This window comes from Athene cunicularia (genome assembly GCF_003259725.1).
Source record: "Athene cunicularia isolate RWA chromosome Z unlocalized genomic scaffold, athCun1 chrZ_part3, whole genome shotgun sequence".
Taxonomy (NCBI): domain Eukaryota; kingdom Metazoa; phylum Chordata; class Aves; order Strigiformes; family Strigidae; genus Athene; species Athene cunicularia.
In genome coordinates, this window is record NW_020799144.1 from 15,990,087 (window position 1) to 16,007,970 (window position 17,884).

General features: G+C 36.5%; 1 protein-coding gene across 1 annotated transcript in view; it reads left to right on the forward strand.

Annotated features, from left to right (window-relative positions):
• The first annotated feature begins 111 nt into the window (after window positions 1–111).
• SLF1 (SMC5-SMC6 complex localization factor 1) overlaps window positions 112–17,884 on the forward strand; it is a 37,313-nt gene continuing 19,540 nt past the window's right edge. Inside the window, exons 1-10 of the mRNA XM_026866729.1 lie at window positions 112–130; window positions 255–368; window positions 508–586; window positions 2,945–3,188; window positions 5,352–5,514; window positions 9,404–9,535; window positions 10,947–11,000; window positions 14,757–14,915; window positions 15,490–15,656; window positions 17,026–17,163. Of these exons, the coding sequence (XP_026722530.1) occupies window positions 255–368; window positions 508–586; window positions 2,945–3,188; window positions 5,352–5,514; window positions 9,404–9,535; window positions 10,947–11,000; window positions 14,757–14,915; window positions 15,490–15,656; window positions 17,026–17,163 (1,250 nt within the window). The 5' untranslated portion in view covers window positions 112–130. The remainder of the gene's footprint in view (window positions 131–254; window positions 369–507; window positions 587–2,944; window positions 3,189–5,351; window positions 5,515–9,403; window positions 9,536–10,946; window positions 11,001–14,756; window positions 14,916–15,489; window positions 15,657–17,025; window positions 17,164–17,884) is intronic.

The window sequence follows — 17,884 nt, forward strand, 5'->3', positions numbered from 1 at the left end:
CGGGGTGGGCGGCTGCTCCCTCACGGGGCGCGGAGGGAGCGTCCGGGCGGCCTGAGGCCGGAGTTTGGGCGTCTCTAATGCCCTGTGCCGCCTTTCAGGTGTCCTAACCCCGGCAGGCAGCCGCCTCGCGGTGTGTTTTCCTGTTTTTGTTGTTTTCAACGAAAGCAGTTGGGGAATGCTAGTAACGCCGTGCGGGGAACGTCTCGTGGCCTGTATTCTGAGTGTTAACTTTTCGTTTGTTTCTCCTTTAACAGATGGCAAGTGGCGGCCAGCAGCGGATAATCCAGTTCACTGGATTTAGAAAACAAGAGAAGGCGGCACTAATCCAGCACCTGTCCAAACTGGACTGTGTTATTTTAGATAGTAAGGTATTGTTCGCTACCTGATGGGTAGAGCATAACTAAAAAAGTGTGAGAAAGAACTGTGCAGTAGTTGTGAATTAAATAGCCAAGAAGGCTAAACTGTTTCCAATGGTACAAACGAGTTGTTTTGGTTTTGTTTTATTAGAAATACAGAAATCATACCACGCATCTTATAGCAAAAAAGCTGTGCAAGAGTGAAAAGTTCTTAGCTGCTTGTGCTGCAGGTGAGTAAAATGTTTGCTGACAAACGTCATGGGATTATAACATAGGACTGCAAAGAACCCCTAAAAGGCTTCTAATTCCCAGGTTTCATTTTTTGAATGAACTGCTTACAAACCCGCATTATTCTTGTTCTATTAACCTTGATTTTTAACATAGTATTATGTTCAAGTTTGTTTACTTCATTTTGGTTTGGATTTTTTTCCTAAATTATATTCTTGCCACCTTCTTTTTTTTTTTTTAATCTGCACCCGTTCCCCAACAGGAAGCTTTGTTATATTAGTTAAATCATGAAGTTACACACAAATGGTATGGATGCTTAAAAACAGATCGCTTGGAAAGGAAGGAGAGAGAGAGAGAGTATGGACACCTGTAGTCAGCATTGAAATTCACATGCAACATCCACTGGTAAAGGTCACTGTAAGTTTCTGTTTATGCAGCAAGAGAAAATTCCAGACTTTGGCATTCTGACACAAGCCCCTGCTCTTCCCTCGTACTTATTTTTTACCTGAGGCCTGGTGCTGGAATCCCATACATAAGGAGCTAAGATGATTTCAGAATGAGAATTTTGTATTTTAAGATTTTATTTTTTTTTATAGACGGATTGCCTGGAAGGATTTTATGATGAGTTTAGCGAATCTTGTGGGCTTATGAGATTTCACAATACTGATCTATTATCTGTTTAAATATGATCTTTGTTTTCATTATTTTATATTATATCAAAGTGTTAAAGCATTTTTTAAGATGGATAACCTTAAATTTATGAGATAAATAACTGAATGTATATTTAGATTTAAAGATACATTTAAGATTCTTGATTTTATATTTGTACTTGCATACCATATTAGTAGGCATTTTCAGTCATTTATCGCTGCTAGACTGTAGGGACTTGTGCGTGTATATATATATAAGGCTGATTCCTTGCAGTAATGTAAAATTCTAATCACTTTCTAATCAAAAAGGAAATAGACTAGAAGTTTCCGTGAGGGAAGCAATATTAAAATGCAGATAGAGTTGTGGCATAGCACTTCATTTTAACTGTTATAAACTGTTGAGTTAATGTTTCCTTAGTTCTCGGAATTCAAAACGTCTGGAGATGTTTTCTTGAACTGAGTGGAAACGATACATGTAGCGTCCACATGGCAATGCAAAACTCTGTCATGTTTCTATACTTGCAAATCTTCCCCAATGCCATCTAGTACTTTTTAATCCCAGAAGAGGTGCTATTTTTGCATAATCATTGCTCTTGCCCTTGGTGGCAGAGAGAGTGCGTTCACGCCTACTGCAGTTTTTCCCGAGGAAGTGTAAAAGATCATGTGTAAACCCGTTTAGAACTCCCTAGAGGTGAAGAGAAATGCTAACAAGGATGCCAGTCTTCATGGACTTCCTCGCTGACAGAAGTTTTGAGATGGAAACTTTGAAATGAAAGTGATTTTAACATACAGGTTGTGCGCAGTATACCTTTTCCAGTCATAAGTCTACTGGTACCTATGCTAGGTTATGTAGAAGTACCATCTGTGCTCCTGCACTGAGACATTTTGCCAGTCAACCCTGCTGTTCTGTGAAACCAATTAGGTTCACACAATTCGACTCAATTTCTCTTACAGTATCTTCTGTAAGTAGTGTTTCAATACGGGAGCAGGGTACTAACCACGGCTCTTGACCCGAACTTGTAAGAAGAGAGAGACGGAGAAAAAGGGGAAGATCATTACATACAGTATCAAAAGCATACATGCGGAAGATGAAAGGGGAGAGGCGGAGGAGGTGGAGCCAAGGGATGAGAGAAAAGGATGTGAAAAGAAGAAAGGGGAAAGACAAAAGTCTAAAACCGTATCCCCCTAATATTGGTATTCGCTACACTCGCAGTGCGAGTAATATTAAGACTATATAAAAGAAACCAATTACATGCTAAAACCTTCATTCCTCTTTTTTAATTATTGCTGGCAAAATATTTCTTAATTTTTCTATGTTTTAGGACATTTGTGAAAGTGTCAAATGGTATTAAAAATAAAGGGTTAAGCAAGGTTCTGTGAAAGTCATAAGTACAAAATCTGGGAAGCTGAAAAATTCCGCTGCAGATTTTTGAGGAGATAGACAAGTATTTTATCTAGGAAGGGTAAAAAGGTACTTCATCGTTAAAAGAAAACAAAACGATCATTTTCAGTGGCATTGTGAGATCTCCGATTCTAAAGTGTGAAGAGGAGAACTCTCGTAGTAGGAAGAAGTTTTTAAAATGGTACTTATAATTCCAGCTTTTATTTGCACAAGAAAGGTTGAAGTTAATTTTATATTAGATCTTCAGTTGATTGCCATTTGTCTGTGCAAAAAAATCTTTTGTGGTTGACAGTTCATTTGCTTTTTAGGAAAGTGGATACTAACTAAGGAGTACATAATTAATAGTGCCGAAAGTGGCAGATGGCTTGATGAAACAACGTACGAATGGGGATATAAAATTGAAAAAGACACCGATTATTCACCTCAAATGCAATCTGCACCTAAAAGATGGCGCGAAGAACTGACACGCACTAGGGCTCCAGGGGCCTTCCACAGATGGAAAGTTGTCCTCCCTGTTATAGAAGGTTGTAAACGAATGGAGTGTATTAGAAGGTAGGAGGATATGTCTTAAAGCTTAAACAATGGAACGCTTATTATATGATTGAACACAATTTTGGTCCATAGCAAGAAAAACCCCAGAATAAAAAAAAAAAAACAGTTGATTTGGTCCGTAACGATCTCCAGCTCTTCAAATTCTGAATTATTTTCAATAGTATGCTTCAATACTTTTTATAATAAAAATACTTTGTATCTTTAATATCACTACTTTTCTTACTTTCTTCTATTATACTGTCAGAAATAACACGCATTCACATGTCTTTGCATCTTGAGTAAACTGCTTACAGAAACTTTCTTCTTGAGGCTTACATAGGCTTCTGTTTTCTATGAATAATCATTTGTTTTGTTTGAGTGTTACTTTCAGATAGTAGCTGGGACAGGATAGGTTATTTCAGTTGTGTGGGTGACCTGAGCCAGCTGTGTCTTACAGGTGTGAGCCACACTGTGACTGACCTGAGTCGTTTTTTTGTGCCACATCACAGCTTCTTGTAGTTCTGAAGACCTCATTTGTATTTTAGTAGATGTTTCTGATACGATGTAAATACAGACAGTTCAGAAGGGAAAGGATAAAGGAAAAGCAGAGAAGAGGAAAATAACTGAAGTGCAAGAATTCTGGAACTGTTTGTTTGGGTTTTTTTTTCCCCATGCTCTTTCTGCACATTGGATTAAATAGTCAGAGCATATTAAGTGATGTTTACTTCTGATACAGTAGGAACAAACATCCCTGGTGCTGTTTAGAGCTTTACATTCATTGCAGGAGCAGATACTGGCCTACCCTGCTCTGTTGAAATCCCGGTTAGTGGGGAGCCCTCGGTCTGGGCATGCTGCAGATACACAGGCAAGAAGGGGAGTGCAGTTTGTGTGGTTGGTGACAGTACAGGGCTGCCTGCTGCATCGCAGAATGCCTGTCTGTCTGCACTTCGTGAAGACAGTGAGGTGTAACTTGAAGTTACCATCTTCTGACTTTGCCAGCTGAAGACATTCTAAGTATGCTGTTTTCTTGGCTGAGCGGAAGAGTTTACTATGTGCTGTCTTGCAGAAAGATGCGCTTATCCTGCTACACTTGTGAAAAATGCTGTTTCTTTTTCCATAAAAAATGCTTATGCAGATCTTCGTGATAACCCTGTGGAAATGCTGTCTTTCACAACTCTTAGCAATAGAAATAACCTTTAACAGGAACTACATCAGCAGTACAGGTGAACAGGCAGCTTTGTGGAAGGTATCTCTTCTTCCAGACTATTTCCCATGCACCAGCATCAGGATCCTTCTACTCAGTCAGAAAACACTGCAAAGGAGATGTGTTTTAATCTCAGCAGGTATTGTTTTCATTCATAAAGGCTTTGGGGAAAGATTGATTTTTATCCAACGTTTACAACACTGCCTTTTTTCCCCCTCTTATGCTTTTCATTCCTTCAGTGCCTAGCTGTTGGATGGGTGTCTGAGAACAGCATCATTTTTGGTTTTAATGTAAAAAACTTTGAAAAATTTTACCTGCTCTGTAAAAAACAAAACATATATCCAGCATGTCAAGAGACCTTACTTATTCCACCAGCGTCTTTTCTAAAAGATAGGAACGGTTGCAGCAGTACAGCTCCAGAAATTGCCCCTGGGGAAACTCTTATGTGTAATGGTGTCCCAAAGACAAATCTGCTTTCTGTGTGTGATACTGAGCAGCACCAAATGCTGTAAATTACCCCAAAATAAAGTAAGAAAGTTTATTTGCATTATGAAAATATCAGGTTGGAGTTCAGAAGAGCAGTGTTCCATTTTTGGTAAACAATTAATGTATTGCAAAACTTATTTGAAAGACCATCATCGTTGTGGGGGACATCATGCAGTAAATTATAGCTGCTGTCACCAAATCTGATCTTTGAAAAAGTGCACAGGTAAAACATTCTATCAGATAAGTAGGTGGTGTACATTGATTTTAATTAATAGTGTTAAATTGTGAAGAGAAAGATGTCTTGTTAAGTGGGTTCTTTCCTTTTCTGAAGGCTGTTAAGCACCCTTTTATCTTCCTAAAGAATGTTGGTCATGCCACACATCTAGAACCCTTATTCTATTGTATTATTACACTGTAGATTGTGAATGATAAGATAGCTTTAGGCAGTATTAATATAATGCAGTAAATACATCTTTCCAAATATGTTTATTTAGAGTTCTTGAAGCTGGAAAGGCAACCATATGTTCCTCTTGGAATGAAGGGTGCGGTATAACTCATATATTCGTCAATAATAAAACTCTTCCTACGCAAAACAAAAAATGTGTCTCTGAAGCTCGATGCTACCCTTTGCAATATCTAGGAGATTATCTTTTTCAGGTAAGTAAATTGAAAAGCATCTGAGATTAGCTTTGCATTGTGATTGTTAGCAATTGATGTCAAGGTTACTGATTACTGTAAATAATGCAGCATTAATAATAGAGGGGAGTATGATCAGCCTGAATGTTTTGTAATTTGATTAAAGCTAACACAACTTTCTGTTGGGCTGTTTATCCAAGAGAAGAGAAGGCTTATGAATGTACATAAATACATGAAGGGAGGGTGCAAAGAAGGCAGAGCCAGGCTGTTGTCAGTAGTGCACTGTGACAGGACAAGAGGCTGTGGACTCAAACTGAGGCACAGAAGGTTCTGTCAGAAAGTCAGGAAACACTTTTCTACTGTGAGGGTGGTGGAGCACTGGAAGATGTTGCCTGAAGAGGCTGTGGAGTCACCATCCTTGGTGATGTTCAGAAGTCGCCTGGGCATGGTCCTGAGCAACTGGCTCAAGTACCCTCCTTGGGCTGGGGGTTTGGACCAGATGATCATCAGAGATCCCTTTCAACTTCAACCAGTCTGATTCCATAATAGAAAAATCCTCTTTATAAAAGTGGTGGTTTGTTTCAGACCAGAAGAAAAAACACCAAGAAAGCATACATTATTTCTTCTTCCTCTTCATGTTTCTCCTTGGCTCCTGCTTTGTGCTGCTATTACTGGAACAGTTAATTAGACTTCAGGAGGAAGTTCCAGTGCAGGTGACCATCAACTAAACAGTTATTCACAAAATACCAAGAAAAAAAAAACATGTTTATAACCTCTTTATTCTGGTAAGGATTTTGAATGTGCGTACGTATCTATCTGTCTACCTATGTATGTGAATATATGTATTTTTTAGTGGGTTTGGCAGTGTTGTAATGGGATCTTCATGCTTCAGGATCAATTTAACAACTTATTTTGTCAACTGACCTCAATTCTACCTTATTTTTGTAACATGACAAATAGACTATGGTAAAATAATCTGTAGATTATTTTGTTAAAATTCAGATTCTTAACTCAAAGTCAGTTCACAGGTCATCCTTCATAGCTAGGAAGAACTGGTGGTTACAGTGTGAATTTTGTAAAGGAATGGTACACTAGGCAGAAGAAATTCACCTAGACTATTTCTGTGCTAGGAATCCCATGTAAGCTGGTCACCTGTATTCCCTTTTCAGTCAGTGCACTGAACTTGGTGCTGCAAGAATAACCTTTCCTAGAATAGTTGTATGAACTGCTATCTGAGTGTACATTTAACTCTCCGTTACTGTAGAAAGATCATTCCATATATGTAAATAAAATTATATAAGCAACCAGTAACTCTATGAGAATAGGACTCCTTTAGGCATGGCAAAAGGACTTGTTAAGAATGTCTTTGATACCAACAAGCCTCAGAAGATTTTTTTAGTCTGGTAGTTCCTCAGACTGTGGGATGATTTTAGTCAGCTGCTAATTGAAAATACTCCCTTTGCAAGCAAGTAGGTACTAAAACTGTGTTACTAGTACTGCTTCACTTGAAAATCCTTTGGATTCTTGAGACCAAAGCATGTGCTTTGCTCTTCCTGTTTTAATGACCAGTAAGGCTCTTACAGAAGGGCGAGGAGAGGGTTGAAAGTTCTTGATTTTTACACCCTGAACAAAACACACATCAACATGGGATCTCAGTCTAGTGCTTATTCTCTTCATGAAACTTGTTCAGGAAAACTGTTCTCTTATTACACCTTTCAGCTAAGACAGACATTTACAATTATTAGAGGATGAGTGTCAAGTTTTTATGGCTACCTCACCTTTTATTGATTTCTATGAGAATAAAGTGTTTCTTGCTATGCACCCTGAATTCCTCCCAGGTGTGATAACAAGTTTCCATCTTAACCAGTCCATTAACTTGCACGTATCATGTTTTTTTCTTAGATTTCATTAAAGTAATTCACCTCAGAGGCCAAGAGAGCATTAGCTTTCTATTTAAATGCATCTAAAGAACTCAGAAAACTGCCAAGACTCCTAGTCTCTCAAAAGGAGAAGAATAAAACATAGGCAGTCAAATCACAGCACTTGTCCAAATGTATTAGGCTTTATCAAAGAATCCTACGGACATGCTCTTTTCTCTCCCTCCCAGAAGTACTTGGCACATAATTTGTTAGAATGTTTCAACTTTGTAAATTTGTAGTCCTGTTATTTGACTGCCACTTCTAGCAAAAAATAAATATTCCACTTCCTCCCTTAAACACCCACTTATACATCCAGATGCTGAATTCAGCAAAACAGTATTTTTTTTTTTTTTTCCAGTGGAACTGCACTGATGTTCAGACTATTCTAGCTGTGATTTTTTTTTTTTTCTGAACCGTCTTTACTTCATCTTTATATTTCAGTATCTGTTCTTGTAATCTCAACCTCATAACTAGTGTTAAAATACTCGGTGGGACTGTCATTAATGATTTGATCCTACAAGGTGTCAAATATATTTGTTCAAGATATTAAAGCACATCCATAAATTTAGGGAGCTAGTCTCAAATTTAAACAGTGACTTTAAATGCTTTGTTGGATACATGCTGCAATTCATAAAATTTTGCCAATATGGTACTGTAAATTGTTTGAATATAAGTTATTTTTATAAGCATGTTGAAAATAATGTTCAGAAAGTGCCATGAGAAGTGAGAACTAGTTAATGCATCAGAGTTCAGTTACCCCTGGCTCATCAAAACCTATTTAGAGCTCTTTTCAAGCTACCAAAAATGCTTAACTCTCTTCTGTAGTGTGCAACAAACCCAGGATTTGTTTAGAAATATAGTCAGGTGCATGCCATATACTTTTGGTTTGAATTATACATTTAAGGGGAAATCTGCAGACAGGGTGAAACATGTGTAGAGTTTGAAATTTTATCTTGAAGACTTGAAAGTATCAACTGTTTGTGGCTTCCATCTTACGACTGCATCACTGGTGGTTTTTTGCCTACTCTTATTTCCCATACTTCCCATGCTTGATTCACCCATCAGATTTAGGTGTTTGAATTCGATGGCAAGCTACCCCAAGCCTTCCACATCTGTTCCCGATAAAAGATTCCTGTCAGTACTGTGACCAGGGGGAACACTTCACCTGTTTCTGTGTTCTTAGGTCATCACACTGCAGGGAGAAGCTGGTTTGGTAGTTACATGTGTGTCTGCCTAAAACAAATATGGTGGTTTATTCTTAGTCTCTGTATCTTTGATGAAAAGCTTACTTTGAAACTCTTTCAGACATGTGTTGTCCTCATATCCTGAAATAACTTTTACTTTTTGTAGTTATTTTTCTCTAACAAAAATTACCTTGTGGCTTTGCTGAGAGTCTTTTCAGAATGAGTTGATAACCAGTTGGAGAAATACTTCCTCATTCCCTGTGCTGAAGAAATAGCTCGAGACAATAGGCGGACTTAGAGAATATATTATTTTTAAAAAGGAACTTTTAAATTTTAAATTGTTAGTTTAGTTCAAGCTTATAGCCAAGGACTGAAAAGATTGTGTTGTAATGCCCTTTATAAAATGAATGCATGGTCATAGGCAAATTGATGAGAGAGTGTCTTAAAAAATTGAAAAGGTGTGGGCTTTGTTTTTGAAAAGTCCAAAGAGAGAATCCATTATGGAAACACAGCTCTTGTTTCAGCCACAGGGATTAGGTCAGAGTTAAAGTCAGTTAGGAAGAATAATTATGGGGAGGCTGGCACTGATAATTCCTATGCTATAGCTTCCTACAATGTCAGTGGTTTGTTTCCAAACCACCCGCTGTTGATCTGGCACATTGTGTAGACCCTTGAACAATTACATTAGCGTGCACATGCACTCAAGGGTTTACTACGGAACGTATAAAAAGACTTAGCACATAAAAGCTGGTTTAAGCGCTTTAGCTTTGGAACTAGGAAAAGTGGTATTTTTTTTGCTCTATGCAGGAGGAAATACAAAATATCGAAGATATCCAAATGAATCCTTCCCCGCCTGCACAAGAAACAGACCAAACCATGTCTAACGTGCAGCTTGCTGAAATAAAAAATGCTCTTATAAAACATATGTATTCTTCTGTGGTAAGTAACAATCAGTTAAGGCTTTCTTAGCATAAAATGTGTATTATTAAATTTATCTTTCTTTATAGTACTGAGCAAATAAAGTAGATGTTTTAACATCTTTTGAAGCAGTAATAATGCTTTTTAACCTGCAGTGTTTAATGTTCCCATATTTACTACATCTACTATTAGTTAAAATATCATTTATTAGTGGTAATTGGTAGGCATGAGAGCGTGGAAGACATGCTGGACTACGTGAAATATTGGTAAATCATATAAGATAAATAGTAGCTAATATTGTTCAACAAAATGTCTTTGGATTACAGTCTTTCTATAACTTTCCTGTTATCTAGCTGAACTACGCTAACACATTTTAAAAACTGACCATATCCCAGAGCAAGTATTTTGTTGATTCATACGAATGGGGTTTTTTTAATTTTAAGTAAAAAAACAGAGCTAAACACACTCCTTTGTTTTAATTATTGTCACATATCTAATCCTGATAAACATGCTACATTAGTCATTTTAAAAATTATATCAAAAAAAAACCCCAATAGGATATACTGCCTGTCAGTTACAGTGGTGCAGATGATGGTGTGTAAGCATTTTTGTAGGAGCTTGCTTATATGAATCGCTGTATGATTTTGTAACTGCGAAATCAGGTCCTCTGTGTGTATTAATATAAGTTCTTAGTAGCAAAAGAATTAGAATTTTTAAGTCCTTAATGTACACAATGTTTTAAAAAAAATATTAATAGAAGACATGTCTATACATTTTAAATGCTACATCTTCTAGCAGTGACTTACCGATTTTACCCTCCAGACCTTTAGAAATTGTGTTGTTGACTTTTCATGTATGCTACACACAAGTGCACTTAATATCAGGTTATATTTCCCTCAGACTATCACCTAGTTATATGCACGTGGGGTAATCCTAGTCCTAAAGACAACCTCTCCTGAAAGACTTTTTTGGTACCTCGTGTTAGTAAGATTGTAACACCAGGCCATAACTAAATCTAGCAGTAACACATTTTTGCACCTGACACTGTATCTTCACCTTACAGGTAACTTGCAAGAGGAATACAAAGTTTGCATTTCACCATAGGAGAACTGAAAACACTTTATATATTTTTTAACATGGTTAAGTGGACAAAATCCAGTAAAACTCTCCTTACATAGCAACCACGTAAACAAGAAGCAGAGAATACCAGGAAAAATTGAGAGAAAATTTGCCCAGACTATTTTACGTATAGGTCACTAATCCTCTATTTCATAATTTTGCCATCTAAACATTAAAATGATAAATATCAATAGATTTCTACGTTGAATGTCTTGCTTAAACTGTGCTTAACCCATTTGGGGGGTTTATACAGTATTTATTTAATATGCTTATTGGTATCCAGTGTACAGGTTAACTTTATCCTGTTTTACAGGCTCTTAAGCACAGGTTTGCTCAAAAAGATGAGCTGAACAAATGCAATCCAGAGGTAAGGATTCTCACAAAGAGGTCATGCTGCATATATGGAATTTTATTATGAACCTAGGCAAACGTTCTTTCATAGTGAAATTAGCTATTGAAGAAACATTTTAAAATATTTGTTATCCAGAACTCTAATAAACTTATTGAGTTATAGAGCATCATTGGAATATTGCTGAATTTTGCTCATTCTTACAACACTTTAAGTACCGTCCCCTTTATTACAAAGAAATTCTTTACTTCTTCTGATTAAGAGAACTTTACCCATTAATGTTAGAAGAAGCAAAGATACCCTGAGGTGATTTAGAGCATCTTAAACTATCGAAGCACTGTATTTATGCAGTAGTGTATACACAATGTTTGCAGTGGTCACCTGGTTTTGCTAGTAGGGACTGACTTTAGCTAAAGGTTGTCTCACTGTGGAAAGAAACAGTTGTTCTTACAGCATAAGCTTTAGACATCATCATGCGGGTTTGGGAGTCTGCAGAAGCACAGATTGTAAGTACAATACATTATGTTTTCCAGTCCTGTTTCCATAATTATTTTTACTTAATTGCTTTTTTTTTTTTTTACTGTTTAGTTAATTTCTCATTTTTCTTCCCATTAAGCCAAATGTATACCATATATCAGGTACAGGTCAGTAGTGGGTTTTATTAAGCCTTTGTGATATATGAAGTGAATAAATACTTTCAAAATTTTCCCTTTTCTGTCTATAATACTAAAAATAAATAGTTAAATAATGTTGAAACATTACCTCTTAGTACTTAAAAAGCATAATACATAGTAGCTGTGAGCTACTGTACTTTATATGGTAACTTGTGCTATTTAAAAGTTAAAATGGGAAACAAAGAATATCCATTAGCTTCCTGTATTTCTCAGTAAGGGAAGATTTATTATCTTCATGAGCCGTACTACATAAATAGTTATTTGATATATCAATGAGGTCCCTGTCTGCCAAAATGAGCTTCAGGCTTCACAGAAATCTCTTTTTATCTGATTTCTTTCTGTTGACACAACAAGGATAGGAGCAGAAAAATATTTTTGAAACATGAGCACTAAAAAACCTTTGTCATCATCCAGCACTAGCACTAATGGGAAAAATGCTGCATGCATTTCTGTTACTGAACAGATTTCATTGAAATTTAATGTTTAGTTCATTGAATTTATGGGAGAAAACCCACAGTTTTCTTAACATATGTAAACTGAAATGGTTATTCTGTACTGTTAATGTAATTTTTTCTTTGGAAATTTTAAGCCTAATTCTAACACTTTTCTTATGCATGACCTGCCACTGTGTTTTATTGCTTTGTGTAATATCCATTGCTAGCATCTGATATGGGACTTCATAGGCAGTGTATTTATGACTTTTTAAAAATAGCTCCAATAAACATTTCCAATAATGCTATTGAAGTAAAAGAAAGCCTACAAACTAAATTAACAGTTAATACTTACTTTATTCACTCATCTCGGTGTGCTTCTGCTAACAAGGCTTAACTCAGCTAAGTGTTCAGTTATCTATCATCTCCCCTAAAATATTTATTTCTCTTTTGTCAGCTTCTCTTCCACTTTACGCTATATAAAACACAATATATTGTTCGTAGACCTTCCATTTTTGCTTGTTTCTCCTCAAAGTTTTAATGGTTGTACCAGCAGTCCTTCACCAGAAACTGCTAGCTCCTCATCAGCCAGAATGCAAGCCAGTGCAGCTTTGTACAGCTTACTGAACGTTAAGGCTCTAGAATAGACGTCTCCTGGTACTGAAAAAAGTTTCTCAGCTCAGTTTTCTATCATTCTTCCTTACCCCTTAGAAATCAGCTGAAAACCAGTTCTCCAGTTCCTCTTTATCTTGGATGTAATGCAAAAGGCCTCGCACTCTCCCAAAGCAGCTTTGTGTCAGTGTACTTTCCTAATAATGCATCAATGTTGCTGTTTCTCCTAGTACCAGAATTGTCAAGAGCAGCAAGTTTCACAGTATGAAAAGATGGATGCTGGTAGGATCACCAGATGAGGGCGGGTAGTAACATGCTTGTACATTCACAATGTACTCAGTCATCTTCACACATCTTAAATCCAGACGACAGAGAAGTTGTTCTTTGACTGCCATTAAACAGTTTATGATTGCTCTTTAGATGTGCTGTTTGCATATAATTAACATTACAAAAGTATGAATGCAACCATTATTTCCGAAGGAAATAATGTGAAGATTTTAATAGTGCATATATGAATGAGAAAATTGAAATAAATGTGAGTTGCGAACGCCAGATGCACAAAGACTTGATTAAAAGAAAATTGTCTAGATGAGCAGCTTTATTTATTGCTAATGTAACAACGGCACACATTAGGAATCTGAGAAGTGAAACATTTGCAGAGAAACTGTGTCTAATGCTGAGGTAGAGCTTGTTCTGGGAGACTTTAGCTGTGATTAACATTATTACAACGTCTTTCAGAATGTTTTTCAGGTTTGACCCGAGCTGCTAATATTTTTAGTTTATTACTGAAACATTTTTGGAAACTGTTTCTCTAATAGCAGCTTACTCCATAGACCTCAAACCCACAACTGGCCTCAAAAGTCTATGTTAATTTAAATTTTAAACCAATTTTAAAACAAATGATAAGACACCTTGAGTATCTTTATCTAATGTACATTAGGAGCCAAGTGTTTTGGCAGAAATCATAAAGCCTACAAGTTGTCATGGACTAAAGCAACAATCAATTTATGCAACTGTTTAATTCTCAGCAGTCCAATCCATGGTCTTACCGACTCTGCTGCTCTCAGTTGTGACTCCCTATCCCAGTTTCTTTGAATTTACTAGAGCCTTAGGCTGTGCGATCAGACAAAACAGAAGTTACCTGTGCTTCAGTCAGCAATATGGTTGCAACTGGTTTGTGCATCTTAGCTTTGGCTTGAACCTGGGCTAGAGAAAAGATGTAAATATCAATGTATCTGAGATCTTCAGTACCTCCTCTTTCGTATCATTAATCTGTGGAAATAAAGGCTTGGAAAGCTGAGAGTACAGACAATAACAGGGAAATTTCAGGGCAGATACAGCATTTCATGAAAGCCATTAGATCCTTCTGGGTCCTCTGAAAGCTTGCAGAGTTAAGTGTTTTGCTGTCGTGAGCGGCAGAGAATAAGAAGGAAGCCCTGTGCCATTAAGAAGATCTTCAGAGCTTTGAAATCCACTGGGATCGATACCTGTGCTATCTGTAGCATTAGCTGCTGCTCTGACATGCTATATGGGAATAGGAGAACTAGGGAGATGAAACAGTTACATGGTTTATGGGTTTATAATGTGTACTCATAAATGATGTCTTTCATGATTTTACATTTTCCTCTAGTTTCTTTATGTTCAGTGGTACTAATTATCTTACTGCTCCAGCCATGTATTGTGGGATGTACTCTGAGCTTTTTGGAAATATTAACACTCCTTTACGTACCTTTCCAGAATAAATTATAGACGAGTTATCGAGTGTGTGAAGTGTAATTTGTTTTTTAAAAGGGTGGATGTATTCAGATCTGAGAAGAAAAGCACATTCTGAAACCTGCTATCTTTTCAGTGAAAGCCCAGTTTAGTGGGAGTGAAGGCCTTTCTAGGTGACAGCAGCTTATTGGATCAGGCAATAAGTGATATATCTGGTTTAATCTATAATCTTCTCCCTGTTTTATTATATTACCGGCATTTTATTTAGAGATTTCCTGATAGGTCGTGTAGGGATTTTTTTTTATTAAGCTTTTCCTTTACTTACAAAGATATCTCATTCCTAGGTTAAATGTACTGGCCAGTCCGGAAACTCATGGTATATACTTGAAGGATTAGTGGAAGCGCGGTTATTTCCTGATGTAATCACAGAACTTTCTGCTGCTCAGAAGTATGCTACACCTCCCGTGGGACTGCTCCATTCTCTTCTAGAATATGCTCTAAAGGTGAGAGATAGAAGGCTGAAGTACTATAAATGTTAAAGCAAGAAATTGAAGTATTGCAGTCTTTGCTTCTGAAATTGCACTTGGTGTTTTTTAGTGATGTATTCACCCTTCACTTTACATACATGTGTTTGTGTTTTAAAGGGAAAAATTTAATACTTCAGGGTTTTTTAAAAATTATTATTTCTTTACAAGCCATATGAATGTAATGCTCTAAATTTTGTGGAAAAATTGGCCAAGAATTTTTTGTTGTTGTTGCTCTTAGAACAGTGCTTGTATGACTTTGTTGTTTAACCTAGTAGGCCACAGGTAGAGAGCTCAGTTGAGAGGAAGGTTTGTTCTAAGCAGTGGTACATTCAGCTGGAATATCACACTAGAGTAAGCTCTCTTTATTTCCTTCCTTTTTTTTTTTAAAAAAAAAAAACAAACAACTGAATTTTGCATTAAATTGCATGTTACTTCACTGATTAAATTTGGTCCCTTGGGATTATAAGAAATAAAGAAAATACATAAACTCTTAGTGATTATGGATCTTTGGCCAGTATGGAGTCAATATCATTTTCTCATTTGGATACAGGGACAGAGTGATGCAATATTGTATGCTAAATTTCATCATGTTTTGGACCTTATTCTCTACCATGATCCTCCTTGGAAGTCCCCATCTATGTTGAATTATTATTTGGATCTTCTTCAGTGTCCTGTCTGTAAGGAAGGCACGTGGCCCTTCATACAGGTGCTTATAAGGTAAGAAAGATTGATGAGATGTTGGATGCAATAGTTGTGTTACTTCAAACTCAGGAATGGGGGTTGGAATTCTATTGTATTAAAGTTACATTTTCACCAGAACAAATCAAGTGTATGTGAAGGTCTAGAATTGTAGCTGAAATTTGGACCGTTCACTTTATGTTTCAGTGAGTGTTAGCTCACAGGCAGAGGGTTGTGGGTTTTTTTAAAGGAAAAAAATGTACATTTTCTTATACATTTCCTTTTTTAAAATGTATTTATTTTTTAAGCTTTCCACAATTTATAATAATCTATGTATTACTGGTGTGTAGGTATATCTACACACACACACATACATATCTGTAGTTACAAAGCAGATTCCAGTCTTGTCTTGCCAAACATGAATCTTCATGTTGTGTTTTGATTTTAGTCATAAACTTTACCATCTTGTTTAGGAAGTCTGATTATATCCTGTACATCTACAAATATAAGACTCAGTACATAGGAACTGTTTGGGTAGTTAGTCTATGCTTTAGCTTGAGAACTCATTTTTTGTAATTTACATCAATAGAAATTAGTTCTTCTGTTCATTTGGAAGAGAAACTGTACCTCTTCTTATTGCTGTCATAAAATCTGAACTAACATTTAAGTAATTTGAAACAGCTGTGATTACACATATATGAATGTGTATGATTGTAAGCATGTCTATAGTCTTGAAGGGCACTGCATCACTGTACTTGAATCACTGTAATTGGACATTTTAACAGTTTTTAATAGGAACTGTCGCATGGAATGTAAGGTGCTTTATCTTTTAGATAGAGTATTTTATCTTTTAGTTCCTACTAAATGGCAGAATGTGACTGCCCAGCAGTTGTATACCTGGTGCTTCCAGTACTCTAAAGTTCTAGCCAAAGAAATGTGTTCACACTTTGCTTCAAAATTATCTCCATCACATTAGACAATCATTAGTCTTGATCAAAACTGTAGTCCTGTCAAATACTATGTGAACTTTTACCTGAACTAAGGTTTGTAGGATGTTGCAATGTCTATAAAATATTATAAGACCATCTTGTAATTAAAGGATTTGAAAGAAGTTCTGTTAAATTCAGTAATTATACAGTACCTCGAGTAGAGACAGAAAAATTAAATACAGTTAAGTTGTTTAGTTTAGATGATAATACAAAATAGTAGAAACAAAGCCCCAGCTTAAGGGTTTTTTTGGAAAATACAGCTTTAAACCCAGAAAGTTAGGCTTTAAAATGATGAATATTTCTGGTGAGCAAGGTATTTCCTTGTCAAAATTGTCAAAAGTCAAAGCTGACGTTTTTGCTGATAGATCAGACTATGATTTCTGTCATACAAATGGATTTTTTCGGTGTTTATTTTTCAGGTCTTGCCTTTATTGCAAAGCCATTTGTCATGAAGTCCCAGTTTCAGAGAAAGGAGATGAACAGAGGATAGCTTACAAAACAGTATTGAAGTTTTTCTTTGATTTAGTAAAAGCTGAAGTACAGTTTCTGACAGAAAGGTGGGTTTTATAGAATAATACTTTTTTATTACTTTTTTACAGTTTTACACACATTCCTGTATCTACAGCAGGTTGTATCCTGATTGTTGTATGTCCCTAATAAGATACCATTTTACTGAGATGGCAGTTTAGCATTTTCTTTTGTATTTCTCAATTCTGAGTTTGTTTGTTTTAATTTGCATAGTTTTTTTTCTCATCGTGTTTTAAGGTCTCTAACTTTTCTCAGCCTCTTATTTCACTACATGACGAGTTTCAGTAAGCTTCTTTTACTCATAAAGCTGTATTTTTAGCTTTTGCAATGCTTCAGTATTTGTTCTTTAAGGTAGACAAGCAGCATTTTGAACATACTGATTTTGTTTTTAAATTCAATTAACTTACATTTTCCTAGGGAGACAACTATCTTTTCTTAGTTTATGAAGTATAAAATAAGTCTTGGTTTTGCTCTGCCTTCATATAGTTAACTGTGGTGCGTTGACCCTGGCTGGATGCCATGTGCCCACCAAAGCCACTCTGTCAGCCCCCTCCTCCACTGGACAGGGGGGAGAAAATACAACGAAAGGCTCCTGGGTCGAGATGAGGACAGGGAGGGATCACTCACCAGTTACCGTCACGGGCAAAACAGACTCGACTTGGGAAAATTAATCTATGACCAGTCAAAATCAGAGTAGGGTAATGAGAACTAAACCCCAAATCTTCAGACACCTTCCCCCCACCCCTCCCC